This window comes from Rhagoletis pomonella, unplaced genomic scaffold (assembly GCF_013731165.1).
Source record: "Rhagoletis pomonella isolate Grant_MI unplaced genomic scaffold, Rhpom_1.0 Rhpom_scaffold_00007, whole genome shotgun sequence".
Lineage (NCBI taxonomy): Eukaryota > Metazoa > Arthropoda > Insecta > Diptera > Tephritidae > Rhagoletis > Rhagoletis pomonella.
In genome coordinates this window covers 52,402,719-52,428,296 of record NW_023458561.1, presented here as the reverse complement: position 1 = coordinate 52,428,296, position 25,578 = coordinate 52,402,719, and the positions used below count along the sequence as shown (strand labels likewise).

General features: G+C 35.6%; 4 protein-coding genes across 4 annotated transcripts in view; 3 read left to right on the top strand and 1 right to left on the bottom strand.

Moving 5' to 3' along the window:
* Window positions 1–4,770, top strand: part of LOC118743897 (mucin-22-like) — an 8,533-nt gene extending 3,763 nt beyond the window's left edge. Inside the window, exons 4-6 of the mRNA XM_036476660.1 lie at window positions 2,378–2,647; window positions 2,715–2,927; window positions 3,734–4,770. Of these exons, the coding sequence (XP_036332553.1) occupies window positions 2,378–2,647; window positions 2,715–2,927; window positions 3,734–4,770 (1,520 nt within the window). The remainder of the gene's footprint in view (window positions 1–2,377; window positions 2,648–2,714; window positions 2,928–3,733) is intronic.
* A 2,254-nt stretch (window positions 4,771–7,024) lies between these two features.
* LOC118743896 lies at window positions 7,025–14,537 on the top strand. Its single transcript, XM_036476659.1, has 5 exons — window positions 7,025–7,125; window positions 7,225–7,446; window positions 9,234–9,354; window positions 11,185–13,073; window positions 14,207–14,537. Exons 1-5 carry the CDS (start codon window positions 7,025–7,027, stop codon window positions 14,535–14,537), a joined length of 2,664 nt encoding a protein of 887 aa, XP_036332552.1.
* Window positions 14,538–18,748: 4,211 nt separating this feature from the next.
* LOC118743895 (histone H1-III-like) lies at window positions 18,749–19,468 on the top strand. The gene is made up of 2 exons (XM_036476658.1): window positions 18,749–18,769; window positions 18,833–19,468. Exons 1-2 carry the CDS (start codon window positions 18,749–18,751, stop codon window positions 19,466–19,468), a joined length of 657 nt encoding a protein of 218 aa, XP_036332551.1.
* A 4,505-nt stretch (window positions 19,469–23,973) lies between these two features.
* On the bottom strand, window positions 23,974–24,489 carry LOC118744013 (PI-actitoxin-Afv2a). Its single transcript, XM_036476774.1, has 2 exons — window positions 24,353–24,489; window positions 23,974–24,272 (listed from the first exon to the last, which is right to left on the bottom strand). The coding sequence occupies exons 1-2, from the start codon at window positions 24,426–24,428 to the stop codon at window positions 24,091–24,093; spliced, it is 258 nt and encodes an 85-aa protein (XP_036332667.1). The 5' UTR covers window positions 24,429–24,489; the 3' UTR covers window positions 23,974–24,090.
* Window positions 24,490–25,578: the final 1,089 nt, after the last annotated feature.

The window sequence follows — 25,578 nt, the reverse complement described above, 5'->3', positions numbered from 1 at the left end:
TTTTTATCTATTAGAGATGTCAATATAAATCGATTACTCAACATAATTCAGATGACTTGAAATTTGGATAGAATTATATTTACAGTATATAGTTATATGTGTATATAGAAAATGAATTCAAGGTTGCCTGCCAATTCTTATGGTCTTAAAGTACTTCCAACCCATGTTGAAATTGAATTTTTGCCCTTTTGAAAGCACATTCGTAATACATATTGTAACTAGATGAAATATCTACAGCCAGTCAAAAATCTCATTTCCGTGAGGATGGGTGCGCGAGAGAAAACGTTTATCGTTCATATGCCATGGCGTATGAGTTACCTATCAACATTACGATTAAGTGTAGTTGAAAGCAAAATTTCAAGTCATTTGTTGCGTTTTTTTTTACTCATTTCCAGTAAAATCCAGTAAAAGTTTTTACGAATTTTCATGTTTTGGCGTTTTCGTACGCAAAAACTTGCAAAGTAGGGGAAATTGAGAGAGCGAAAAATGACAGTTGAAGTTGCAAGTTTTTACTGGATAAATTTTTACTTGTAAGAATTTGCCAGTACGAAAAACAGCTGATCGCATGTTGCTGGACGAAATTTAAACTAATAACGAAACTGTTTGTGGGTTTTTATTAGTTGCGTTCGCGTAGCTGTTAATTGTTTATGTTTAACCAAAACTTACAAGTTTTTGCGTTCGCGTACGCAAAAAACTTGCAAAGTAGGGGAAATGGAGAGAGCAAAGTGACATTTCATTTTGAAGGGAGCTGCTGGTTTCTGCTGGGAAAATTTTTGCCAACAGCAATTTACCAACAGGAAAACAGCTGATCCAAAACAGCTGGTTGGCATTTACGCAAATCACAAAATTGAATTTGATCGTTTGGAAGTTAAAAATTTACAAAATGCGACTAATTAAACTTGTAAGAAATAAGTAGTTATTTGTTTAATCAATAAACTGTGTCAGTATAACACTTTGTGATGACTTTTCGTACGTTTTAAATTTTACACTTTTGAATGTAAACAAAAATTATATCAGCTGTTCGTCTAACTTGCAAGTTTCTGCAAATTTTCTGTTCGCGTACTATTTTGGAAATTTCTCTCTTGTGAGAGAACAGATGACATTTCGCCGGAATTTGGCAGTTGGTTTGTTTTTACTGGATATTTTAAACGAACGCACCTATTGTTGAATTTCGCAAAATAAACCTATTTAAAAACAAAATATATTGTTTTATTAGGAATTTGCTGCGAATAAACAACCAATTTATCAGCTGTTCATGAAACTTGCAAATTACTACTGGGAAAGCGTTCGCGTACTTTATTGCAAATTTTTTCTATGAGAGCGAATTCTTAGAAATAAAGTTACTGGAGAGTTGCTGGCAAGTTACTGGATAATTTGTAAAAAAACACAACTACTGCAATATTTTTTAAGCGACTTCCAAAAAAGGAGGAGGCTATCAGTTCGTCGGAATAATTTTTTTTTTTTTTTTTTTTTTATGTATGTTACCGAATATCTTCGGACCACCTCAAAAGGTAGTGTCTCAGAGGTGGTCCCATACTGATCTGGTTTAGATCCGATCATTGGATCATGAAATATATATAATTATTTTTTTTCTCGCTCTGGCTGTGGCTGTCTTATGCACGACTGTTTTCATTAATTGCGTTGTTTTTGTATTCGTTGCCACCGGTAACCTTATCCTTATTGCCATAACAATGAAATAAACCTTTTATGTTTTCTTTAACCAGCACTGGCTTCACTTGTACAGATAACAGAACATGCAAATCTATAATTTGTTCTGGCGGTCCGATCTATACTCTCATTTATGAATTGGAATACTTCATTGATTATTGCGGCAACAAGAACTTCGATGTCATTTTGGAGAATTGCACCTTCAACGATGCAGCCATAGGCAAATACACGATGTCCGGCAGCTATAAACTGAACAGTTTAACAATTCGTAATTGTACACTTGAAGCCATAGTGAATAACGCATTCAACTATATAACTATGCAAAACTTAGTCAATTTGACACTACATGACACTCAACTTCAAACGTTGAATGCTAAATCCTTTGAGGGCTTGGGAACAGTCAATCATTTCGAATTACTCAACGTACAGCATAATGAAACAACGCCGCTGAAGGTCGAAAAGTTCCTACAGCCTATGGCTGGAAACCTAAGTAGTCTTGTGCTGCAGCAGTCACAGGTTGCCTGCGGTAGTCACATCATTTACGATCCTGCTCAGTGGCTGGATAGCAGCACAGCGTTTGTAAATTTATTAATTGTCAACCTAAGTGGAACGGAATTCAATCGAACGCTCAACGTTAGCACATTCTCCAATTTGTTAGTAGTCGAGCAACTTTCATTGGCCCAATGTAGTCTACACACAATCGGCAAAGGTACTTTCGATTGTATTCTGAAGACGCTGCGATCGCTCGATTTGCGCGATAATCAATTACAAACATTAGACGGCGATTTTTTAGTTGCTGCAGCAACTGCTGGCATCAGTATCCAGTTGGGGGAAAATAAGTGGCGATGCGATTGCGATAATCAGGCACTCATCGAATATGTCGCACAAGCGCAAGAGACGAACAGTGAATTGACGAAATGTTCGTCGCCAAATGAATTGGCTGGAACACCAATTCTTCATTTACAACTGGATTGTAATGGTAAGAACATACCAATAGAATTAAAGACTTTGGCGTGTTTATGTATAAATAAATTGGAAATTTTCAGCAACGACTATTACAACAACAACGGCGTCTTCAACAAAAGATGCTACAACAACAGTGTCTTCAACAAAAGACGCTACAACAACAGTGTCTTCAACAAAAGATGCTACAGCAACATCACCTACCGCGACAACCTCGCACAATTCAACAGAATCAATTGAAACGACGGATACAACCATTCGGGAGAAAACAACTAAAACCACTCTTCCTACAACAGGTAATATCTACAATCGTCAAAAAATTTCATTGAAAATGCAACACATTCCTTGGGAAAGATTTCAAAATGTTTTCCTGTATAAACTGTATATTTCCTAAATATGCGTCTATGTGCTCCCATACGTACCCTAACCGCACATGAAGTTCTCCTTCTTCTAGTTTGGCGCTTTAACCCTTTTTCTTCTGTGCCAACTGACGCTAATTGGGAATGTCAAGTGAAGACAAGTTCTTCTCCACGTAGTCTTTTCGTTGCTAAGCGGCCTTCTCGGCGTATATACATGTAGTAGGTCAACGGAAATAAGGTCCGCATACTTGTGCGAAATAAAGTCAATTGATATTATTACCTTTGCAAAAGCGAATTAAAGTCCATTGACATTATATATCTTTCAAACATTAAATTTGCAGTTCGTCTCCTCAGAGAATACCATTTTGTGCAGATGGTAACTCAGCCTGTAGTGTCCTGTCAGGTATCCGGTGAGAGTTCGTAAACCCTCTCTGCTAAGGTTTAGCAGCCGCTGAAAAATTCCGCGAGAGGGAGTTATGAATCTTTTGGATTGCCTTTTGCCCTTTGTCGTGCGTGATTGGGTTTTAACTTGCAAGTCCTCCCATATTCTTAGGAGCTCTGCTGAGTATCTGAAAAACGGTTCGCCCCTTTTATCCCTGATTATATCTTCTTCTTATGTCTATGAATCGATATTTTAGTATAAATGGATAAGGGGTAGACTTATAAGTAAATTGATCCGAACATAATACTACTACCACTGTTACTTATTTTCTCACCTGACTGCCTTATCCCAAAATAAACAGCCACTTACACAACCACCCGGCAGCAGTCGGACACGGATACAACGACCACACGATTACAAACTACTACAATTGGACCCGGTTTTCAGGTGTGCCCCAGCAGTGCTCTTCCAAAGTTCATATATTGTGAAACTGAAGGACTCGTTGTTCTCTGTGACTACGATGCCTATTTTGATGTGGAAGCGATCTCCTCAACGAGTGTACAACTAGAATTTGACGTTGAAGCTTATGGTTTGCGAGTTATATATTTTCAAGCAATGATATATAATGATACGTATTCTATTGTCATCGAAACCAATAACTCTCTGGTTATTAACTACCTAACATCAAATGAAATGTATGTCTTTTGTATAATGAAAACTTCTAGTTTGACGACTTCGCCATTTAATTGCGGTTCTGTGTACTTACCGTTAGTGAAAGCTGTGCCTTGGCGTACGAATGAGGATAAAGCCCTTTTCTATACCCTATCAACAATTATAACTATTATCTGTTGCCTTTTGGGCATAGCTGTATGCTATTGGATACTTCGTTGCCGTCCAACATTAATACGTGGCAACAAACGTATACGGCGAGTTTCATCCACATCGTACAAAGTAATGCTTTTTGCCAAACCATTCGATCGTTTGTCATTTGATTCGACACAGTTGGCGCTGCATGAACTCTCTAAAATTCGCTCATCCATTAGTGATACACTCACCGCAGAGAACTATTTGAGTGTCGACTCCCGTGATTATATGCAATATTTAAATGGCTTAGAGCTGAATCGAGAAGCAAAAGTGATATATATATCGGATAATCGGCCGCCATTTAATCGGGCGCCAACATTGCCACCACCAAAAGCCGATAGGAAGTATTGTAGTGAGCGTAGGCGCGATTGTAATAGTGAAGCGTTAAGCCACCAGAGTTCGCAATGTTCCACAGTGCTAATGAAAGATGAAACGCAGCCAAGCTCACGTTTTCTACTTTGGCAACAAAACGCTACTTTAGGTTCTTCTGAGAACGTATACGAAAGCTTGGATTACTACCAGGAGCTGCACTAGGTTAATGGAAATAATTTGATGCAAAAATGTGTTTAATTGAGTGGAAAATATTGTAAATGCATAAATTAATTAAATAAAACTATAATTAAAAAAGTACTAGCAGGTGAAAGACGTTGGAGTTTGTGTGAAAACTAGAGGTAAGTAAAATGAATAATAATACATGTTCGATCACGACTTTGACAAATGTAAAGTCTTGCCACGCGAATCTTGGCAAAACACCTGACCGTCCCAACAAAAGAAGCGATTTTTACAGCCTGCCTAACCCTAACTCACAAACGCGAAGATGGTGTTTTTATCATGTGAAATTGAAATGCTTCAGGCCTCACTGTATTCTTTTCTTAAAACTCTAGAGAGGCGTATTGACGAATATATTTGACGGAATATAAAAAAAAAAATACAATCTCTCCTCGAACCAGCATGCATATTCCAAGGGAAAATCAGTGCGGATCGCATTCCGAGTTTTTCTCGATATCGAGGGTGCTTTCAACAATGTCATTATGAGGGATCTGCTGGATTTTATTGGTCTCCTTATCGAACTGGTGAATGGCGCCATTACAATGTATGTGATCAGAGGCACTCCCCAAAGGGTACTGGTTTTCAAATCATAGCAATCATAGCAACGGGTAAATATTCTCAGGTCCTGAGTGAGTTAATGCAAAATGCACTCAGTCTTGTAAACATCTGGTCGAAGGAATATGGACTTATGGTCGAAATGGTACTCGTCACAAGAAAGTATAAAACTCCTATATTCAGCCCTCCCATCCTAAACGAGTTTAAATACTTTGAAGATAATATAGAAAAGAAACTTGACTGGAAACGAAATCTCAAAGAACGCTCCAGAAAGGCTAATTCCGCCCTGTATGCCCGCAAGATAGCTATCGGAAAAAAATGAGGAATGCACACAGCTATGATAAAACCCATCCCTTTCCATGGGGTTACCGGATGGTGCCCTGCACTTTGTCCGTCACTGGAGCACTGCTCACTACAGCCAACAAGTCTCTGGAAATAATGTTAAATCTTCCCCCTCTGGATCTCCACGGCGAATTTCGGGCCGGCTGAAGTGCTGCCAGGTTAAATCCGACTATCCGTAGAGAGATCTCAGATTTGACCGGATGAGGTAGCGATCCATAGCATAGCCTAATGGGTACACATGGAAAAAGGTTAGGATACCCCATTTACCATATCACGATTTTTGTCGCAGTTGCAGCGACGAGGAAGAGGTGGAGAGCATCGAATCTTATTTCTGCCTCTGTTTAGCCCTGGCCAAAATGCATAACCAATTCTTCAATAAGTAATTTTTAGATGGTTTAGCTGATCTGAACTCGGCGTACGTTCTCGACTTTTTGTGCTATATAAAACTCACTCGCTTGTTCAGTTTTTGGAGAGCTTTAATTTACTGAAATAGGGTGATAGGAACTAAAATCTGGCGAGTACGTACTAATTAGAATGGGGTATTTGAGGTCAATTAAGTTTGAAAAAAAATATTGTCACCTAGAGGCAAGAAGAATGGATATATCATAATTAAGGATTCAATAGAAACTGCTGAAGATATGATGCAAAATGTAAAACGGCGACTACAGGTCGTTCAAAAGAAAAATGTTCGAAAAGCGGTTATATTTCGGCAGAAAATGGCGAACCTCTGAGTGTGTATCTGCCTTGAAAAAGCTTCTAATAAAACCCTCTTGGTTGTTATTGCTTCCGAAAGGGTGGGTGTATATGTATTTTGTAACGAGTTTTCATACGAAAAATTACACAGAAGATGGCACAACGCCGTAACCGGTTTGTCTCCAAACCAAATTTGACAAGGGATGACGGAAATTCGTTCAAAATTAGATTTTAATTGAAGATTTCACCTTTTATGTTACAATATCAGTACGCACATCACAAGCTCGGCCAAACACTTAGCGAAAGTGTGAGCGATAAATATGGACATATATTTTTTTAATTAGTTAAAAATATTTCCTGTCAAATTGAAAGGTAGGACAAGTCCCTAATGCTGCTTTATAAACAATTACTTGCTATCACCTGTACTCCCAGCTTGATAAAATGTTAATTTATTATACACTACGTGGATAAGCATTCAAATTGATAAAATGATATGGGGTAGAATAGATAAAACGACTAAAAGCTAATTTATTACATACCCTGAAGTGGTAGGCTCTGATAAAATCAAACAAGCTGGCGTATGTGCGTAATATTTAATATAGGATCTTTTCAATAATAACTTCAGTCTTATACGGATTTCGGACTGACAATGTTAAAAGCTGAAATTAAGGATGCACCTGTTAAACCAAAGCGGAAGCAGTGCACAAGGGACTCGGAAATGTATAAAAAACAAGTGCAACTTGTTGAAGAGTAAGTTGAATAGTTTTTTTTTAATTATTTAACTGGTCCCAAACATATGTACATACATACGTACTTATTTACACATAATTAAAATTTTTCCCAAAACAGTGACTGGAAAGCATATTTGTCCAGCAACATTTGCATACAAATTACCGCCTGGCTATTACTCACCGTCGGTTTGTGTATAATTGTAAGCACCATTTATGTGGGAATAGTTCTACGGCAGAACGATGTGACAAGCGTTAGCGAAGATTACGGATATTCAACTGACAATACTACGGCGGCTACCTATACAACAACTATGGGAATAATGCTGAATAAGAGCGTCAGGTAAGTTACAAAAAGATATTGGTAAAATATGAATGTGAGTATGTTTGATTTAGGAGAGATAAAAAACGAACACGACGCAATGCAATTGACGGCATGTAGTCTGAATGTGTTAGCTCCGAAAAAAATTTTATAAATCCTTATGTACCTACTACGGATTCTCAGTCAGGACTGAAATAATCCACTTCAGCGGAATCCTAAACTTGATATGTATGTAGTCAGCATTAATAGGCGCCAGCATAAAAGAATTGATCTGGATACAGATCTAGGGATTCCATTTTTTTTCCGTTAAATATTGGAAACAATTCTGTTGTTTTCTCTACATTTTTTTAACGAATCTGGGCGCAAGATTTCACATTTTAAACAAATACACTACATATGACGGCTGAGTGGAAGATCGACCTACCTCGGCAGCCGTTTCAAAAATGCCCTCTCTCAGCAAACTATTCAAAACGGCTTATCTCAGCTGTCGATATATTGAATTTGCATTGAGATTGGGCATTTTTGAACCAAATTCAGAATCAAGGCATTTTTCAATCAAATTCTGAGGTAGGGCTTTCTTGAGCCAATTTCTGAGAGAGGGCGTTTTCGAACCGATTGCCGAGATATGTCGATTTTCCAATTAGCCGTCCATTTATTTCCTGAAAAAATAAAAAAATAAAAAAACAAAATGTACAAATTCCTTATGGAATATTCTATGTGCTTTGAATTTTGTTGCTGCATTATACAAACTGTGTACTATTTTCTAAATAATCATACAATGTCTACTAAGAAAATCGGCAAGATCGGTGCTGTATCTGTATGCTTTATCACCTATATCACTGGTGGCGCAGATACAACCCAGCAGAAAAAAATTATCAATTGATAAAAAAAAACCCACTTGTAGTTAGATTTTTTGAGGGATTTCTATAAAATATATAACTTGTAGTTAGCTACAAAAGGCTAACTTGAAACTAGTTGACAACTAATGAAGGAGATTGTTTTCTTTAAACGCGTTTCTATTTAAATATCCTGCACTTCGCAAATACTTTTTCGAATTGAGAACAAATAAAAAGAAGATCGAAATTTCATATTATCATTTTGAAGTTATGTCTGACGGAGTTCGAATATGGGATCACCTACAGCAGAATATGGAAACAAATATGAAATGTAATAAAATAAATAAAATAAATAAAGTAAATAAAAAAAAAATAAAAAAAAATTTGTTTTTCCTATCGATATTTTATGTCCAAAAGTAGGTAATTACAAGTTAGTTACATCAAATGCAGAGGTAACCACCCTTGACTACATCTAATACAGAGGTAACCCTTGATATTTCGCGGCCATCGCCATAGAAATATAGTTAGATTTCGTCAAAGTAAATATACAGATAATAAGTGACTTTTAGCCCCTTCCTGATCAACTTAAAGTTAGCTTATAGTTAGATACATTTCCTACAGGGAAGTGTTTGCGATATATGTAACTCCTTTATGTAGGCAGCTAAAACCATTAAATTGTGTTACCGGTTACATACCGATCACACACAGCAGTGAAAATAACTTAGATTGGTGTATCTTCCATACCTGATTGTTTAGATATTATTTTTTATAAATGTATATGTATGTATGCTGTGAATAGAACAATTTCATTTAGCTCCCAATTAACTAATTTGAAATGCACTAATCTGTTAATGTAATATCTTCTGATGTTCATGAAAGGTATGAAGCCTTCGGCATAGCCGACGACAGCACTGCTCTTATTTGCTTTTTGTATTATTTATCTTATGCAAATGCCTTTTATTTTGTTTACAGAGCTCACGTAGCAGTGGCCACAGAAGTTAGAGGTGAGGGGTGCAGAGAGTATAATTGCACGGTCACTTGTATTCGTACAAATGCAGATATTCTATATGAAAGTATCTACAACACCTGTGTGGTAAGGATTAAAGTTAATACATATTTTCCTGAAACTACATACATAGTGTTTTAGCTAATATGTAATATACATATGTATGTATTTATTTATAAATATATTAGCAGACCCGACAGACGTTGAGCTGCTTAAAATTATTTATTTGCTGTACGGTACAAAGAAAGCAATAATATTTATTTATTTTTATCTATTTGATATGTAATTATTGACAGTTTAAATCTTTACGATCGATTGTACGCATATTGCCTCCCAGTTTACAGCTGTATTCAAACCCCCCTAGCTTTAGTTAATAATGATGCGAAATGTTTTCATACCCTTTCGCCTGGCCAATCTCCAGGGTGTCCATCGAAAATGTTTTTGTTCGGAAATTTCAAGACCACCCTACCCCATAATTTTATTTGTTTTTACGAGAAATATTATTGCCTATTTTTATAGATTTTTTAAAGGTCATTTAGAGGTCTGTCTATTTAGGTCAGAAAATACGATTTTGTAGATTGTAGATGAGTTTTTGAATGACTATTTTTGATTCAATTTCAAATATAGAATATGATCTGAGAAGAGTATATATTGGCCTTTAAAATGTTATATAAAAATATGTGTACCTCAAAAGCGGCTAGACCGAGCTCAGCCTATATTGAAAATTTTTGAAATTGGACAAAACCCACAAAAAGTAGGAATGCATTACATGCGTGATTAATAATAGAATGTATTTCTTATGCGTTCGCGATAATATTACAGCTAACTATGTAATCAGCATTCTAATGCACTTTTCTTAGGAAATCGCCCTGGGGAAATAAATCGCCTTTTATTTGAAAATATATGTAGGTATCTCTTTTACAGTTATCAAACAGTCCTCGTATTTGTTGCTGATATTTTTTTGTTGACTCAGTTTCTCACACAAAACTTAAAGGACTTACTGCTTATAGTTAGTCGACTCTGAACGGCAAATGGCTTAAAAGAGAAGGTATTTCATGGCCAAGGCGGTTTGCCATTGCCAAACATTATTTTTCGAATCGAACCTGTATTCTACCTAGTGTTAGTGCGCAATTATAAACACCCGGCAACTATTTATTTTATTTAAGCAATTTTAGATAATATTTTTGGTTATAAGTTTTGAACTTTGAGTGACACCAACTTTAGCTGCTATTAGCTATAACCTAAGATATATCAGTATTGCATTAAAAAATATGGCCCCTATTATAAGTTGCATTCGATCTTCAACTGTGGTCGAAAGTGCTGATCGGAAGAATTTTAATTAAGTATTATGACGCTCATTCGAAGAAGAATTGTGAATTTTGCTTGTTTAGGTTGTTCACAATTACTGTTGGGAGTATCGATTACTTTTGAGAATCGAGTACTTCCTTTAAATGGGTTTAAATGGAGCCCTTCGAATAAATTTAATACTTAGTTAATTTGTCGTTTTAGATCTGCTATCTGATTCACAAGATCTGCACTATAGCCGAATCTTTTAAAACTATCAACAGTTCTGCGATTTGGCGCTCAGAGACCTTAGACCTGCATGAGATTAGTAAAAATTGTTCAAAATTTGTGTCTAGCTACCTTAAAGTACAAAAAAAAAAAAAAAATCGCACATTTTTCACCATTTTATCAAACTACAAAGCTACAGCATCGAAAGCAAAATTCTGTTCCACAGAAAATTCGATACTCAACGAAAATTTCGACACCGTTGCATAGCTCATAATACCATTTTCACATTCGATATTCGATAACCAGCATAGATCGAAAATCGAATGCAACTCATAATAAGGGCCTATATACTTATATATTTAACCAATAAGTACCCGTCTCAAACACTATTTTTTGCCTTTATAGGCGTCCAGCTGCCAAGTCATTGATGCAATTGATATTATAGAACAAACACTTCCACTTGGTTTATTACGAAATGGCTGGCTCGATTTCAGCCGACCAGTCTACGAGTTAAATCTGAAAAACAGCAATATTACGCACATCAGAAGTGGCGCATTTAACTCCCCTCTATTTGCCGATACATATTTATTATCGCTGATAGACTTGAAATTGAAAAGAGTAGGTGGAGGTGCACTAATTGGATTGAAATCGCTGCGTTATTTGATTATCGACACACAGCTAAACGAAATAAATCGTGCCTTCCTGCAGCCCGTACAATTAACGCTGCTACATTTGCGTATCAATAGCGGTTTGACCATATTGTCCGGACAAAAAATATTTGGTGTAAGCACGCTGACAAGATTGGAGTTTGCTGACCTAAGTCATAACGTATTCGCTGGGCCACTAACGCGGCAAATGTTTCTTGCCACGCCCAACTTGCATTACCTGCATATTATGAGTTCGCAAATTACTGCTATAGGCGTGGATGCGTTTCAGGACCTGAAGCACCTGCAAGTGGTAGATCTGTCCGATAACTTGCTTGCAACTATATCCATTACTGCGCTAAAGCCATTGCTCTTTGGGCGTAAACCCACACTCGTTAACTTGGCGTACAACAAATGGCATTGCGATTGTGATTTGCAGGAGTTCACTAAATTTTATCGAATATATCGTAACCAATTTTTGGGTACACTCTACTGTCACTCCCCGTTTCGTCATAATGGTGAGCTCTTAAGTGAAATTTTATTTGCGAATGATGATTGTGCTACGGAAACAACAACGAATTATGAGGGGATTATTGGGGAGTTGGTAAACATTTCAGCTACATCAACAATGTCAGATCTATCAAAAGTCCCTAGTACAACAAAACCAGCAACATCGCTTGCTCGTACTACATCTGAAGTACCCACTATCGAAGTAACCGCACTAACACCACCCGACAGAGGCAACGGTCGCTCGAGCTCTGAGGATTTAGGTATCATTCAACTGCGTTGCTTAAATTCATCGTATGAACAGAAGTCATCCAAAATTAAACGCGCAGTTGAAATAATAATTCAGTCAACAGAATCTGCTGACTCGCAGGAAAATGCAAACAATTTGAACAACTCAAGTGAAGAAAGTTCAGAAAGTGAGCAAAGTGATGAGATCGCAAGCAGCAACCCATTTACTCGTCGTCCGGTGGAGTTTTCTACGAGCGAGCCTACATATAGTCCTAGCAAGGACGAAGTGACCACTACTCGGTCTCGCCATAAAAATAGTCGCAATTCAATCGTGGCCTTTTACGAATTCGAGGTACCGTCATATACTTTCAATTTGACCTTGCTGCCCAATAATTCGGTAAAAGTTGTCATAAAGGACTACAATAGTCAACCAGTGATAAATGTAATATGGTTTAGACGAAAAAACGATACAGCTATTCGAGTGGATGGGGAAGCTGCAAAAAATATCGATTACAATTGCGAAATGTATCAGGAGCCATATCTGATTGCCAACAATCTCACTAAAAATTACACTTACACGTTTTGCATGCTGCCGCTAACCGCAAACAGCTATACCATCTCACCATTCAATTGCCAACCTATGCATGTGCCCACAAATCGACTGGGTGGTGAAGAAAGCGAAACCTGGATTTCCGCGGATGAAAAGCAATTCACTATTGGTATGCTGTGTATAATTTTTACTTTATCGACATTCTTTGGCGGAATTATAGCATATTTTGGTATCAAAACCTATCCAGAATTGTTGGAGGGTTCGAAAAATGTATTGGTGGTAAAAAGTTCTGAACCTGAAACAGATTATTTGAAAAGCATGGATTCAATTAAAAAGCAACCACTCAGCAGACGTTCTACAAGAAAGTGAGTATTCGAGATTTTAAGGGACACCCAAAACAAATATCATTTTTACTAATTTAAGCCTTCATTTACATTTGTACACTATTTTAACTGGGAATAAAAATCCTGTTATTGCTGTAGTAGCAGCATTACTAAGTCCTGCCTTAATCGCCAAATCTATATGCAGTTGTCGCCAAGCTAAACTAACGGTAGTCACGTCCTGTTTCGATGGCAACGGATCAAAGAGTGAGATTATTGGGGTTGGTGTCTTTTGGGATGCCTTCAACAGTGCTTCGCTTGTCGACGTCGAATCTAATTAAGTTCAACTTGCATATGCCTGCTACAGTATCCAATCCTTAGTTGCAATAGCGCAAGGCGGCTGAAGCTCTTGGTGCGACGAATGGTGGTTGAACTTCGATGAAGCCATTCACGGGGCGTGAGTTTGTAAAGTTGCTGATTGACACTCGGCTAATATCGCTTATGTCTTATCTGATCAATATAGGGTCCACTGGTTGGGTGATGTATATGGGTCAGGATCTCGTCGGTGAATACGTAGAGATGCCTCCTGCCATAACTGGGAGGTGACTACTTCCAGCAAGTGTCTGTTAGGTTACTTCCCGCGATAAGAGCTGAACAAGTATTGCAGGTGGTATTCAAGCGATATCAGAAGACATCCCTTTGCTATCTACAGTGAGGTTTTCTGACAAGTCTTAAGTTTCGTCCACTGCGATCTACTATTCTTCGGCAACCAAACAGAGTAATTCAGAAGCAGCTATTGCCTACAAACTTTTTTTTTCTTTTCGCCGAGAGCTGCCGGCGAGCCGTCGACTAGGGTGCCTAATTAAACACTCGACCTTTTTCGTCCAAATTATGAAAAGGGTAGTCGTTGATTTTTTCGGTCATCGCCAGACCAGAGTGTTGTACCAGCAAGATTTATAGTACGGCTAGACCAATGGCTTTGAGGGCTTTTGTCTTCTCAATGACAATCTGAACTAATCAGGCCATTGAGCTTTTTCACCGAAGTATTCGGCGTGCACTGCCGGCTAAACAGCTCGCGAATTCCTCCTACTTTTACTACTACTAGACTTTTATAAGAATAATACATAGGTTAAAAAATGAAACCACGTATTTATGGCAGAATAATATTTTTTTTTCAGGCTCATACCTTCATCACTGGAGACGCCTCCATTATCATTGCCGCCACCGCCACCACCACCACCACCTTTTTGCGTATCCACCCATGATTTGGAACGTTTGTCAAGCGTCAAATCTTCATCGACATTTTTCGAAAGCTCCTTTGGTCCATCACCATTCGCCGTAGTCGATGATCAATATGAATTGCCCAAGCAATATAGCCACACCATCGACGAGGAACGTTGTATAGCCAATGCGTATGCAAAGAGTCCATGTTCGCCACCACCGTTGCCCAAACGAAATCTCAGCATAACTTCTTCGATTGGCACCAACCATAGCATAAAAGCGGATTAAATGAGATTCCCTGGACTCAAAATAGACAATAGAGGTACATTTTGCTTGAAATTGGAAAGCCTCGAAAGATTTTGAAGTCAGTTTAAGGATGGAAATATAAACACTGAATAATATTTATGTATGTATGTATGTGTGTATGTAATTATGCATTATAATCAAAATAAATATAAATATGTACATGTGCATATTTCTTGTGAAGTCTTAGCAGTGGTATAGTTTGTCTCACCACCCAATGCTCAAACCTAGAACTCCAAACCATAAAAATGTGAGAACCATATTTCTTAAGTAACTTACACGATTTGATTAAGTTGTTAGTAAGTGGCTGTAACTATCTACATCCAAGAAAATTTCTGTCGAGTCAGCAATACTTTTCATGCAGAGCTTCGCCCATAAAATAAGCACAGACTCGCAAGTCAGACGCACTGTGTGTGCCGCCTATTACATACATAGTTATATAGTGAGCTATACATTCATAAAAAACTGATGAACATTAAATAAACAAAGAAAAATATCGCTAGCTTAGAGTGAAAAGTTGCTAAGTCCACTTTCTATGAAAACTCATATTTGGATATAGGATGCTAGGGAAATTGAATACGTATCGTTTCGAAAATTATAAAGGTACTTGTTTTATTTTTTCCTCTTCATAAGCAATAAAAGGAAAATTTGCTAAGTCCAAAAGAAGCACCGCAAATCCGATAAGGCCAAAATAATACATCTTTTAATAAATATCGAAACCTTCTGATTCTTATGGAGTTTTACTTTGCTTTAAACGCGCAAAATGTTTGATTCAAAGTCTTGCGAAATAGTTAAAGAAAATGGCTATAGGAAGATTTTTTCCTCTCCTGTAAAATTTTTAAAATGGGACTTAGCAACTTTTCTTTCTAAGCTAGCGATATACAAAACTTATAAAAATGTGGTCGGCGCACAATGCGTAATTTTGGGCGATTTAGGGGATGGAATATCATACCGCCAAAAATTTTTACTCTAGATTTTTTTTATGTTATTTACTTCTAATAGACCGTATAATAGTTTCAAGTGGCTAAAAATTACTGTTGATTTTTTACATTTTTTTTTGACCAGGATGTTTCGGGTTTCTTCTCTATAAAAATACATAAATTGTGTGTATTATGGGATAAAAAAATTATAAAAATTCAACCATAATTTTTAGCCATTTAAAGTTGTACTTTATTCTACCACTATTCAATGGGCTACAAAACTGTATACTCAGAATCTTTCTAGTAAATCTAATTAAAAAAGTTAGACATTTTTACGAACGTTTGTTGATTTTTTTTTAAATATTGCACTAAGTTTGAAACTTGGACTTACACGAGTTTTGTTAAAGAATTAACTTAATTTTAATAAAAAAATAACCAAAATTAAATAGCAACAAAAACATTATGTTAAAACTTGTCAAAATATGGTGCGGCTATAATTATTTCAACCACTGTATGTATGTACATGTGTATGTATGTATCTCTTACGATCCCAACAAGCATTTCAGTAAACGTTTTTAAAAATAACTTAAATTAAGTTTGCTATAATAAGCGTTAAATAAGCATTTTTAATATTAAGCTTATTAAAAGTTTTTTCAAACAAACCTTTAATAAGTTTTGAGAGCGAATGTTTATAAATAACTTAAACTTATAAATGAAATGTAAATGCCAACGACATGAAGTAGTAAATATAAAATTTTTTCAATCGTAAGTGACGTGTTTACGTTTTTTAAAATATATTATTAAAAGAACAAATTAAATAAAACCAATGCGGTAAAACAAGAAAATCCAATCCAGGACCCGCTGCGCTAATCGGTGGAGCATTCGAGTCTTCAAATGATGAGTTCCCCTTATCCTTTCTTAGTTTAACATTCAATTAAAAATGTATTAAATTTTTTTCAGAAAAGTTCATCAATGAGAATGGCGCGATAAAGCGCAATATATAGCTGCAACGATGTCCCTTTTCCAATTTGCCAATAACCGCAAGTAATTGAAAGCACGCAACAAGATGTAATAATTAACTTTTTTATGCTTAATTTGTATGTGTTATTGTGAATTTGTATGCTAAAATGTCTATTCCCTATTTATATTTTCGCGACTGTAGATGAGTCCGCGGAAAATTCGCATTTCGTTTAGTTTCTAGATGTTAAGCAATCTATGTATGAGGTTTTAATGAAATATCTTTAAATAAAGGGTTATAAAAATGTTTATAAAAAGCTTCCTTTTGAAAATTTTTAGTAAGTTTATATTGATACGCTTATATAAAACTTTTTTTGAACCTTTATTATAAGTTTACACTTTTACGCTTATAAAAAGCTTTCTTTTGAACATTTATTACAAGTTTATATTTCTACGCTTATAACCAATGTTCCTTTTCGATTATATTACGCTTACTTTCAAGCGTTTTATAAACAAAAAATCAACGTTTTGTAAGCTTAATGTTTATAATTGAAAACTTAAAAGAAACTTTCTTTAAGTTTATTTTGCTTGTTGGGATGCTACGGATATATTATGGACTTTAAAGAGCACAAATGTGTACGATCTTAGGTTGCCATTTGGCGAAATTTCCACCCGCGCCCTCGGTGATGTGAATTTACACACTTACCTCTAAATAAGCAAACACTTATTGTAGAGCAAAGTGGTAATTTTTTATTAAAGAATTAAACCAATATTCAGATAAAATTTTTTGAATTTGTTATCGATATTGGAAATAACGAATCTTTTATCCCGATATTATTGAGTTTCCGATATTTTTACAGCGATACTTTAAATGAGTACTATATCGATACTTTCGAGTCGTAGTCGTCGTGTCCCTAGCCTTGATGTTGTCACACAATGGGGTGAGACCTACAGTTTTAGTTTTTATACCCGAGCGCACTTGTGCACAAGGGTATTATAACTTTGTTCACATAACGGTTGTTTGTAACAGTCAAAACGAATCGAGATAGATATAGACAAATGTATACATAAATGATCAGAATGAAAAGAGAAATCGATTAAGCGGTGACTGTCTGTCCGTCCGTCCGTCTGTGCACACGATAACTCGAGTAAAAATTGAGATATCTTAACGAAACTTGGTACGTGGACTTCTTTTGGGCGTAGGACGGATGGTATTGAAAATGGGCGAAATCGGACAATAACCACGCCTACCTCCCATATAACGGTAATTTTCAGAAATACGAAAACTGGGATATTTTAGTAACTACTAAAGATAATTCACTCAAAATTGACATTTACAATGAGTTTTAGACGAAAAATAAGAATATTATAGATTTTTGGAAAATGGGCGTAGCCACGCCCACTTATGGTTACATGTGTATATCTTGGTAACCGCTGCACCAATTTCTTCCAAACTTGGCACAGTTGTTGGTCCTGGTACGAAATACCAAATGGCCGAAAATTTTTTAAAACAGATAATAACCACGCCCTCATCCTATATAACGGTAATTTCGAGAAATACGAAATCCTCGATAAATCAGTAAATATTAAAGCTAATTTTTTCAAAATTGATGGGTGCAACAATTCTTAACAAAGAAATATGTTTGTGATAAAATTTTGGAAAATGGGCGTGGCACCGCCCACTTATGATCACATATATGTGTCTCAGTAACCGTTCTACCAATTTGTACCAAGCTCGGTATGGTTATTGTGCTTGCCACACAAAAGCAAACCATTGAAAATTGTTGAAATCGGACTAAAATTACGGCCGTTTTTCATATAACCGGTAAATTTCAGAAATGCTTGAAATTGCAATATTTCGAAATTTAAGGACGCTAATTTACTTAAAATTTATACACCCCGGCTTATCAGTAGCGGCAGCTTTCGGAAAGGTGGAAAACATATATTTAATACTTGCGCCGGGTATTTAATGTTCGGCTCCGCCCGAACTTAGACTTTCTTACTTGTTTTTTTTTAATGTTGGTCGAAAACTTGGCTTGAATTCATACTCTGCGAAATATTTGCGCGCATTGCTAGCCACTACACCACAGCTGCCGCCTAAATAAATAAATTCCCATACAACTTGTAATAATTTACACTGTCGACAGATAAAGATTTCACATGCCATGACAATATTGATTCCGCCCAAATAAATAAATCAATATTAATTTGAGAATATTTTGTGAAACTTTCCGATTCGATTTACTACATTCATATTCATATAAATAAATATATTTTTGCTAACAATTTTCTGCGAGCAATCTTTTACTTTGAACTGAAATGGTGCGTTCCTCCCCTCCTGTAAGTAATTTCCAATGATTTTTTTCTGCTGAAAACTAAAAAAAAAATTATTTCCTTGCTCAGAATCAAGTTGATACGATTGCTAATAATTGGGCTGAAATTGGTGCACTTCTTCCAGTGTCACCACGAGCTCCACCCATACCGCGCAATAGACCTCTCTCCATGGGCATTTATAAACGACGTTCGATATCGTCAAAAATTATGGTCAGATCAGCTATTAAAACTCTTACGCGCAATCCACGTGCAGGCGTCTCTTTGACTGCGATCAAAAAGTATATTGCCGAAAACTATGGTAATGCGGTTTCGGATGTTAAAAATCGGTTTCGCTTTGTTAAGCGGTATATCAAGAATTCGCTTGAGAAGGGTGAACTTGTACGTACCAAGGGCAATGGGTTCTCGGGTTCATTTCGTTTGCCATTCCCACAACAATATATTCAAAAGAAGAAGACACAGAAAAAATCGATAAATAAGAAGAAGAATAAGCAGTTCGCCAACAAGAAGTCCAAAGAGTTGCATTTGAATGCTGGCACATCTCGTACCAAGGTCAATAGCAATGCTAGTGGAAGCGAAGGTGAAACTGGTGGCGGTGCTGAGTTTGGTTTAAGGACAGCAGGTGAACAAGCTAGCGCTGTAAAAGCAGTCTCAAAGGGAGCATCCGCAAAGTACGCAAAACCAATGCAGCCCTCCCCCCCCTCGTGAATTAGTAGAATAGTGAGTAGCAACTGTGGCAATTGGCGAAAGCTTGGCGAAAGCTTGGCGATGCTGATAGCGATGGTGACGTGCAAATTGCGGCAGAATTTTAATATTGAATTCTTTATGCAAACATTTCTACATATTTTATAATGTGGCGATTACTTTATGCGAAATTTTTATTTTTTTTTTTTAAATATAAAAAACTACTAAATTGATTTGAAAGTATTAGCTTTGAATCAAACACATGAAGATTACACATTGGTCGATTATCGGTAAGTAATAATTAAATAATAAATAATACGCGAAGAGCAATTACGCGACTGAAATGCTGGAACTGCCTGGCGAGTTATAGCTTAACCAGCCACCGACATAAACCCGTAGACACGACCTATCTTACGGGATTCTCGTGTTTTCGTTATTCTCTCTCAACAGCAATTTCATATATTTATACAGACGGCAGGCGCGGAAGGGCGCTCCGTCGGTGGCTGGTTGAGCCTTTATTCAAGCACGACGGTGCATGCATCAACTCTTTTCCAGAATATGGTCAAATGTTATGTAAGTGTATTCCGCGCCATGGACAATGAAAATGTCTGATGAAGCGGCTCGGACCACTCTGTAACTGTGAAAATGTACAAAACTGTAAAAATGTACAAATCATGGGATCTCGGCTTTAAAGTTTTCAACAGAAATATTCTGCGGAAGAATTAGGGGCCTTTGCGCATTGTCTATAACGAATACCGCAGACGATGGAGCAATGAACTGTATGAACTTTACGTATGTATTCAACTTGGGTCGCGATGCTTTTAACTGAGAAAGAGGAAGGCATTTCGGCGATGGAAATACCAGGTGAAATATTCTCTGGATTCTGAGCACGGGACCCCCTTGAGAACTCTGGTCCCGGGGGAAAAAGTCCCCGATTCCCCCTCCTCTCCTGTCGGGCCAATCAACAATAATAAATTTTAAATGCATCTGTTCATATTTAAATTTGTTTCTAATAGAAATTGATTATTTTAATTACTAAAACTTTTACCTAGAGGCACCTAAATATGATTACAAAAACTGGATTATTCTCTCGATGCATCTCGATTGGTAAAGTGAAATAACTTCCTAACGTTTTCGTTACTTTCTCGATAATGGATCAGATCGAAATAACTTTCGCTTTCGCTACTTTTTCGATAATCAAAAAGTTCGAAATAACTTCCGCCTGAGATGTGGTTTCACTATCGAAAACATTGCGGAGCAAGTTTGGAAAATGTGTGATGAGAACGAGAGTGCTACGTAAGGCCATGAGTGCGGAACTGGCCCAACCCATATCTGTTTTTTTTTCGTACTTAACTTCTTAAAATAAATACTTTCTAATATGATAAATTTCAGCACAAAGGTCGCTTATTCCTTAATTGAAGGTATGCTATGTAGCTTTGTACTTAAAATTAATGAACAAGCGACATTTATTTTAAAATTTATCACAATTGAAATTATTTTAAGTAGGTATGTACAAAAAAAATAATTGAGTTAGGCCACTTCTGCTCCCACGTCCTCAAACAGCAGCAAGAAATGTATTTACCAAAGGCCGCCCATCAACATATTTAACAAACACTGGTAAAAAATTTTGATATTAAGATAATCCTCTAATTTATATCTTTAAATAAAATTTTTATGAAAAAGGTTTTTGCGAAATGAATTAAAAAAAGATTACATACGAGAACCTAAAAACGACTCCGAAATTAGTCACAAATTAGGAGCCTTAAAAGAGTCGGAATATGAGCGCAATAAGATTCAGATATAACACATATTGAGGCTGATTTAATGTATGATTTTAAGCTCATATAAGTCCAACCTTCGCCAGAAGCGAAACACATTCATTTCAGACTCCGAAAGGAGCTCATAAAATTAAAACGAAAAATATGTGGCGTTAATTTTTTTTTAATTTTCTTTGAAAACGGTTTTGCGCATTTTCTTCCATAAGAAAAAAGTGCAGAAATCCGGCAGCATAAAAAAATATTAAAAATTAACGCAATTTTACAGTAGCTGCACTTTATTATACTAAAACTGCTACAAAACTGCATACTCAAAAAAAAAATCGAAAAAAATGTAAAAATTTGTAATGTATGTACACACTCATTTTACTCAGCTTTGTTGTAAAAAAAAATATTCATAACTGAAATTATTGTAGAGTGTACCCCGTAATACCATGATAAAAACATAGCAAGGTAGAACCGTTCTCTCAATTTGTCGGCAATGATTTTTTTTTGAAGTTTACCAACATTTTAAAAAATAAAAAATTGAAGTTGTTCGAAATTGTTGTTGCTTGAGATTGAAAATGAAAATGTGTGTGTGAGTTTGTGAGTAAATTTAAAAATTAAATTGTTTGGAAACGTCAAGAATTTCAAAAGTGACTCTCAGCGGTTCTACCCTACTATATTTTTATCATGCGTAATACTATACTTAAATACTGCGCAATACTCGAGCTAACATTGTGATTTTTTTCTTTTTTTTTTGAGATGAAATATTTTTGAAAACTAATTTTTTAATGAAAAAATTTGTATGTGAAAAATTTTTCTGAAAAACAAACTTAAAAAAAATATTTTTTTTTCATAGAGAATTTTCATGTTTGCATGTGTGATTTTTTTCAAATTTTTGGAAAACTATTAAATCGACTTGTTTTTGTTTTTTGCTGTAAAGTTTCTAAAAATGTATTAATCGTGCTCAAATTTCATATTTGTTTATTATTTATGTTTATCCATCAACCCTAAAAATTTGAAACAAATCAAACACTTGGAAGTGTGAACCCCGTCCATTTGGGTATGGAACGCCCCATATGCAGGTTGGCTGGAATGCTCATTTTCACCATTTCGTTCAATGTGTTTAAAATACCCCGGCTGTCAGTTGCCGGGTTAAGCACTTTGTGTTTGAACATTTTGTGTTTACTTGGCTATGAGAGGTAAAAAACTAGTGTTTCGATATGCAAAGGTTTGTATCTTTGTGTGTTGGCACATAAATGCGGTGTCTATCGCCTATCGCTATTTGTGGATACAGCTCGAAAAAAATCTGCAATAGATATTCTATTTTCGTTGTACTCACACATATGTACATATGTATGTAAGTCGCTTCGAAATCGACTAGATTATTGCTTTAAGTACTCAGTAAATTAAATGAAAGAATAAAAAAAATCAATTATGCGCCGACTGTGTACTTATGCACAAATATGTATGCATCAACACCAGATGTAGGTGCATTAGGATGGTCCAAAAACGCAAGTGAAAAAGTGAAGTTGAAATTTTTAAGCTCTCGCCCCCCTAGGTTGGTTCTAAACCGAGAAATATATATTCTATTTCTTTTTTGAATTAAAAAAAAAATATACATATAGAGGTCGCTCAAAATTTTCCATGTATTTTATATGGGGCAAAAAACTTTTTCGTATAAATGGTATAGAATTTGTGAAAAGATAAATTTCGATAGGAAAACCCTGCCACTCTTCAGGAACTGAAAATACTGAATTGTTTATTTAACCACTTTTTTATATTAACTATATTTTATAAGTCCGCCGAAAACCCTGAAAATGCAATGGGGGGCCAATAAAAAATCTTCAGTAATAAAAAATGGTTAAATAAATAATTGGGTATTGCTTTTGAAAGTCTCCTGAAAAGAACCAGAGTTTTGTGATTGAAAAGTATTGATTTTCAAGATTTCCATACCATTTCTACGAAGTGTTTTTTTCCTCATATAAATACATGGAAAATTTTGAGCGCTTTGAGTTAGCTCTAAATATTTTTAGATTACAAAATTAAAAAAATATGGGTATATTTTTTCGATACAGAAAAATCCTTGGGAGTGAGAGCACTAAAATTTCTTCCTAACTTTTTTTTTGGACCACCATAATGTGCATATGTACTTATGAACTTACATCACATATAATATATGTTGCTTATATGTATGGATGTACGCATATGTTTGCGTTATTTGGTGGGTTCTTGCCGGTCGCGTGAATTTCATCGCGTGCCATTGGTGCTTTTTCTGTTGGCTTATGCGAAACATCTTTTTATGCGTCATAAATATGTGAGTATGTATCTATGTATGCAAATAAGTACATAAATAAATATAAATTTAAGTATATTTGGTGGACCTGTTTCTTTCGATTGTAGAAAAGAATATTTGAAAAAACGGATTACTCTGCATCTGGGTCCTCATTCCATTGTGCCTGGTGGGACATTTGACTCAAGAATGGTGGCCACTTGAGGTCAATGAACTTTCGAAGAAAAAAAAAATAAAAATGGTTCTCCCCGAGATAAAAATATCGATTTATCAAACTTTAATGCCGAAGGTATGACTCCTGGGTTCGGACAAAAAATTAAATTTTTTTTTATTTTTCGAAATTGTCTTGCAACAATACTTTAAGCTGGGATCCCACTATCGACGCATACTTATTCCTATTAAAATTTATTTACGAGTCCAGACATTGTTTGGTTTTTACTCTGAAGATCATTTATTTAAGTTTTTTTTAAAATCATTTGAATTTTTTCATGTTTAGTATTGCGAATTCTCTTTAACACAAACTGTTTAAAATAAGTATGTACTTTGCAATTGTACTCTTCATACGAGTGTGAATCAATTAAAACTACATAAATATTTCAATTTCTCTCAATGCATTCTCGCTCACAATCCTCTTTAAAATCATATGAATGCCCGCCTTCTACACCGCAGCCATCCTCGGACCATTGCTCACACACGTTTCGTTCCGCATTGTAGTAAAAGCCAATGATGAGCATATCGCAGAGGCCGTAACCTTTCGGATGAGCCAGTAGGCAGTGAGCTTAAAATGGTATTAAATAGAATTTACGTATATATTACGAGTTGTTTTATTTATTATTTCAATTCATTGTAAAAGTTAACCTGGTCGTTCAGCTTGACTGCAGGCAAAAAGGCTATAAATAATCAAAGTTAAAAACAAGATTATTTTCGCGTGCATTTTAAATTTTCTTCTTTCTTTGCGTTTTTAAGTTATGAAATTTTTACTCTGTACAACTCAAGAGCTTGCGTTCTACTAACGCTGAAGGTTTGGCAAGTTTCAGTGAAAAGGAGAAACGAAACCGAACTTCTTATACCCAGGAAATGCTCTGTCGTTTTATGTATAATAGTTGACAACGACTAATGATTCGTAAAATATGGGCGTATTTAAAAAATTGTTATTATTTTAAACTCCATTGTATTTACTATATTCAGTTCTTAAACCACGAAAAAAGTATTTTCCAATTTTCAAAGAGCCAAAAATCTGCATAAATATGTTTTATAGTGAATTAAAAATTTGTTTATTGTTTTTAAATCTGTATCTATAAATTATATAATATTTAATTTTAGTCGTTAAATTTGTTTTAGTAAATTTTCCTGATAACAAACTTACGGTAGCATGCAAAATATTTAGACCTTAAAAGTACAGAATGCATTATAAACCTGAAACAGTATGGATCATTGGTTACAGAAACGTGCCGATAAATCAACAACCAAACAAAGAGACGTTTTTTTAGTTGTTATTTAATTTTAACTTTATCAGTTGCTTGAGTGTTCATTGTTTGTATAGTACCTCATATAAATAAATTAAGTTTTGTATGCATGCGCAAGCAGAGATATGTATATATTTATATATGTATGTACAACCCTTTAGGAGCCTCCACTAACTCTACACGCCTCGCCTGCTGGATGTTTTTAACCGTCTTCAAAAAAGGAAGAGGTTATCAGTTCGTCGTCGTATATATATTTTTATGTATCTTACCGTATAACTTTGGACCACGTTAACCGACTTCGATAATTCTTTCTGCATAGGAAAGAAACTTTTTAATCGAAATAAAAAAATAAAAATAAATTGATATGAAATTTTGTAGCGCATATAATTTTCGTGTACCATTGGTTTTGGCAATTTATTTTTGCTGAGAGTGTTACGGAAAATGCACAAAATTCCGAATAAAAGGTTCAAAATTTTGATGATCATTATTTGAAATTCGTAAAATGTTTAAAAATCGTATCAAAAAAGTTTTGAGTTTTTACTTACATACGTAACTATGTATATGGGTGTTTCCATAAAAATGTAAACCGAAAACAGAAGTGAATGAGGTCAAACGGCT

Bases quoted from the DNA above. Each gene is read 5' to 3' on its own strand.
- LOC118743896 (XM_036476659.1), top strand. From the start codon at position 7,025: ATGTTAAAAGCTGAAATTAAGGATGCACCTGTTAAACCAAAGCGGAAG. The intron at 7,126-7,224 runs GTAAGTTGAATA...TTCCCAAAACAG, and splicing joins CAAGTGCAACTTGTTGAAGA to TGACTGGAAAGCATATTTGT. The intron at 13,074-14,206 runs GTGAGTATTCGA...TTTTTTTTTCAG, and splicing joins AGCAGACGTTCTACAAGAAA to GCTCATACCTTCATCACTGG.
- LOC118744013 (XM_036476774.1), bottom strand. From the start codon at position 24,428: ATGCACGCGAAAATAATCTTGTTTTTAACTTTGATTATTTATAGCCTT. The intron at 24,273-24,352 runs GTTAACTTTTAC...TACCATTTTAAG, and splicing joins CAGTCAAGCTGAACGACCAG to CTCACTGCCTACTGGCTCAT.
- LOC118743895 (XM_036476658.1), top strand. From the start codon at position 18,749: ATGGTGCGTTCCTCCCCTCCT. The intron at 18,770-18,832 runs GTAAGTAATTTC...TTCCTTGCTCAG, and splicing joins TGGTGCGTTCCTCCCCTCCT to AATCAAGTTGATACGATTGC.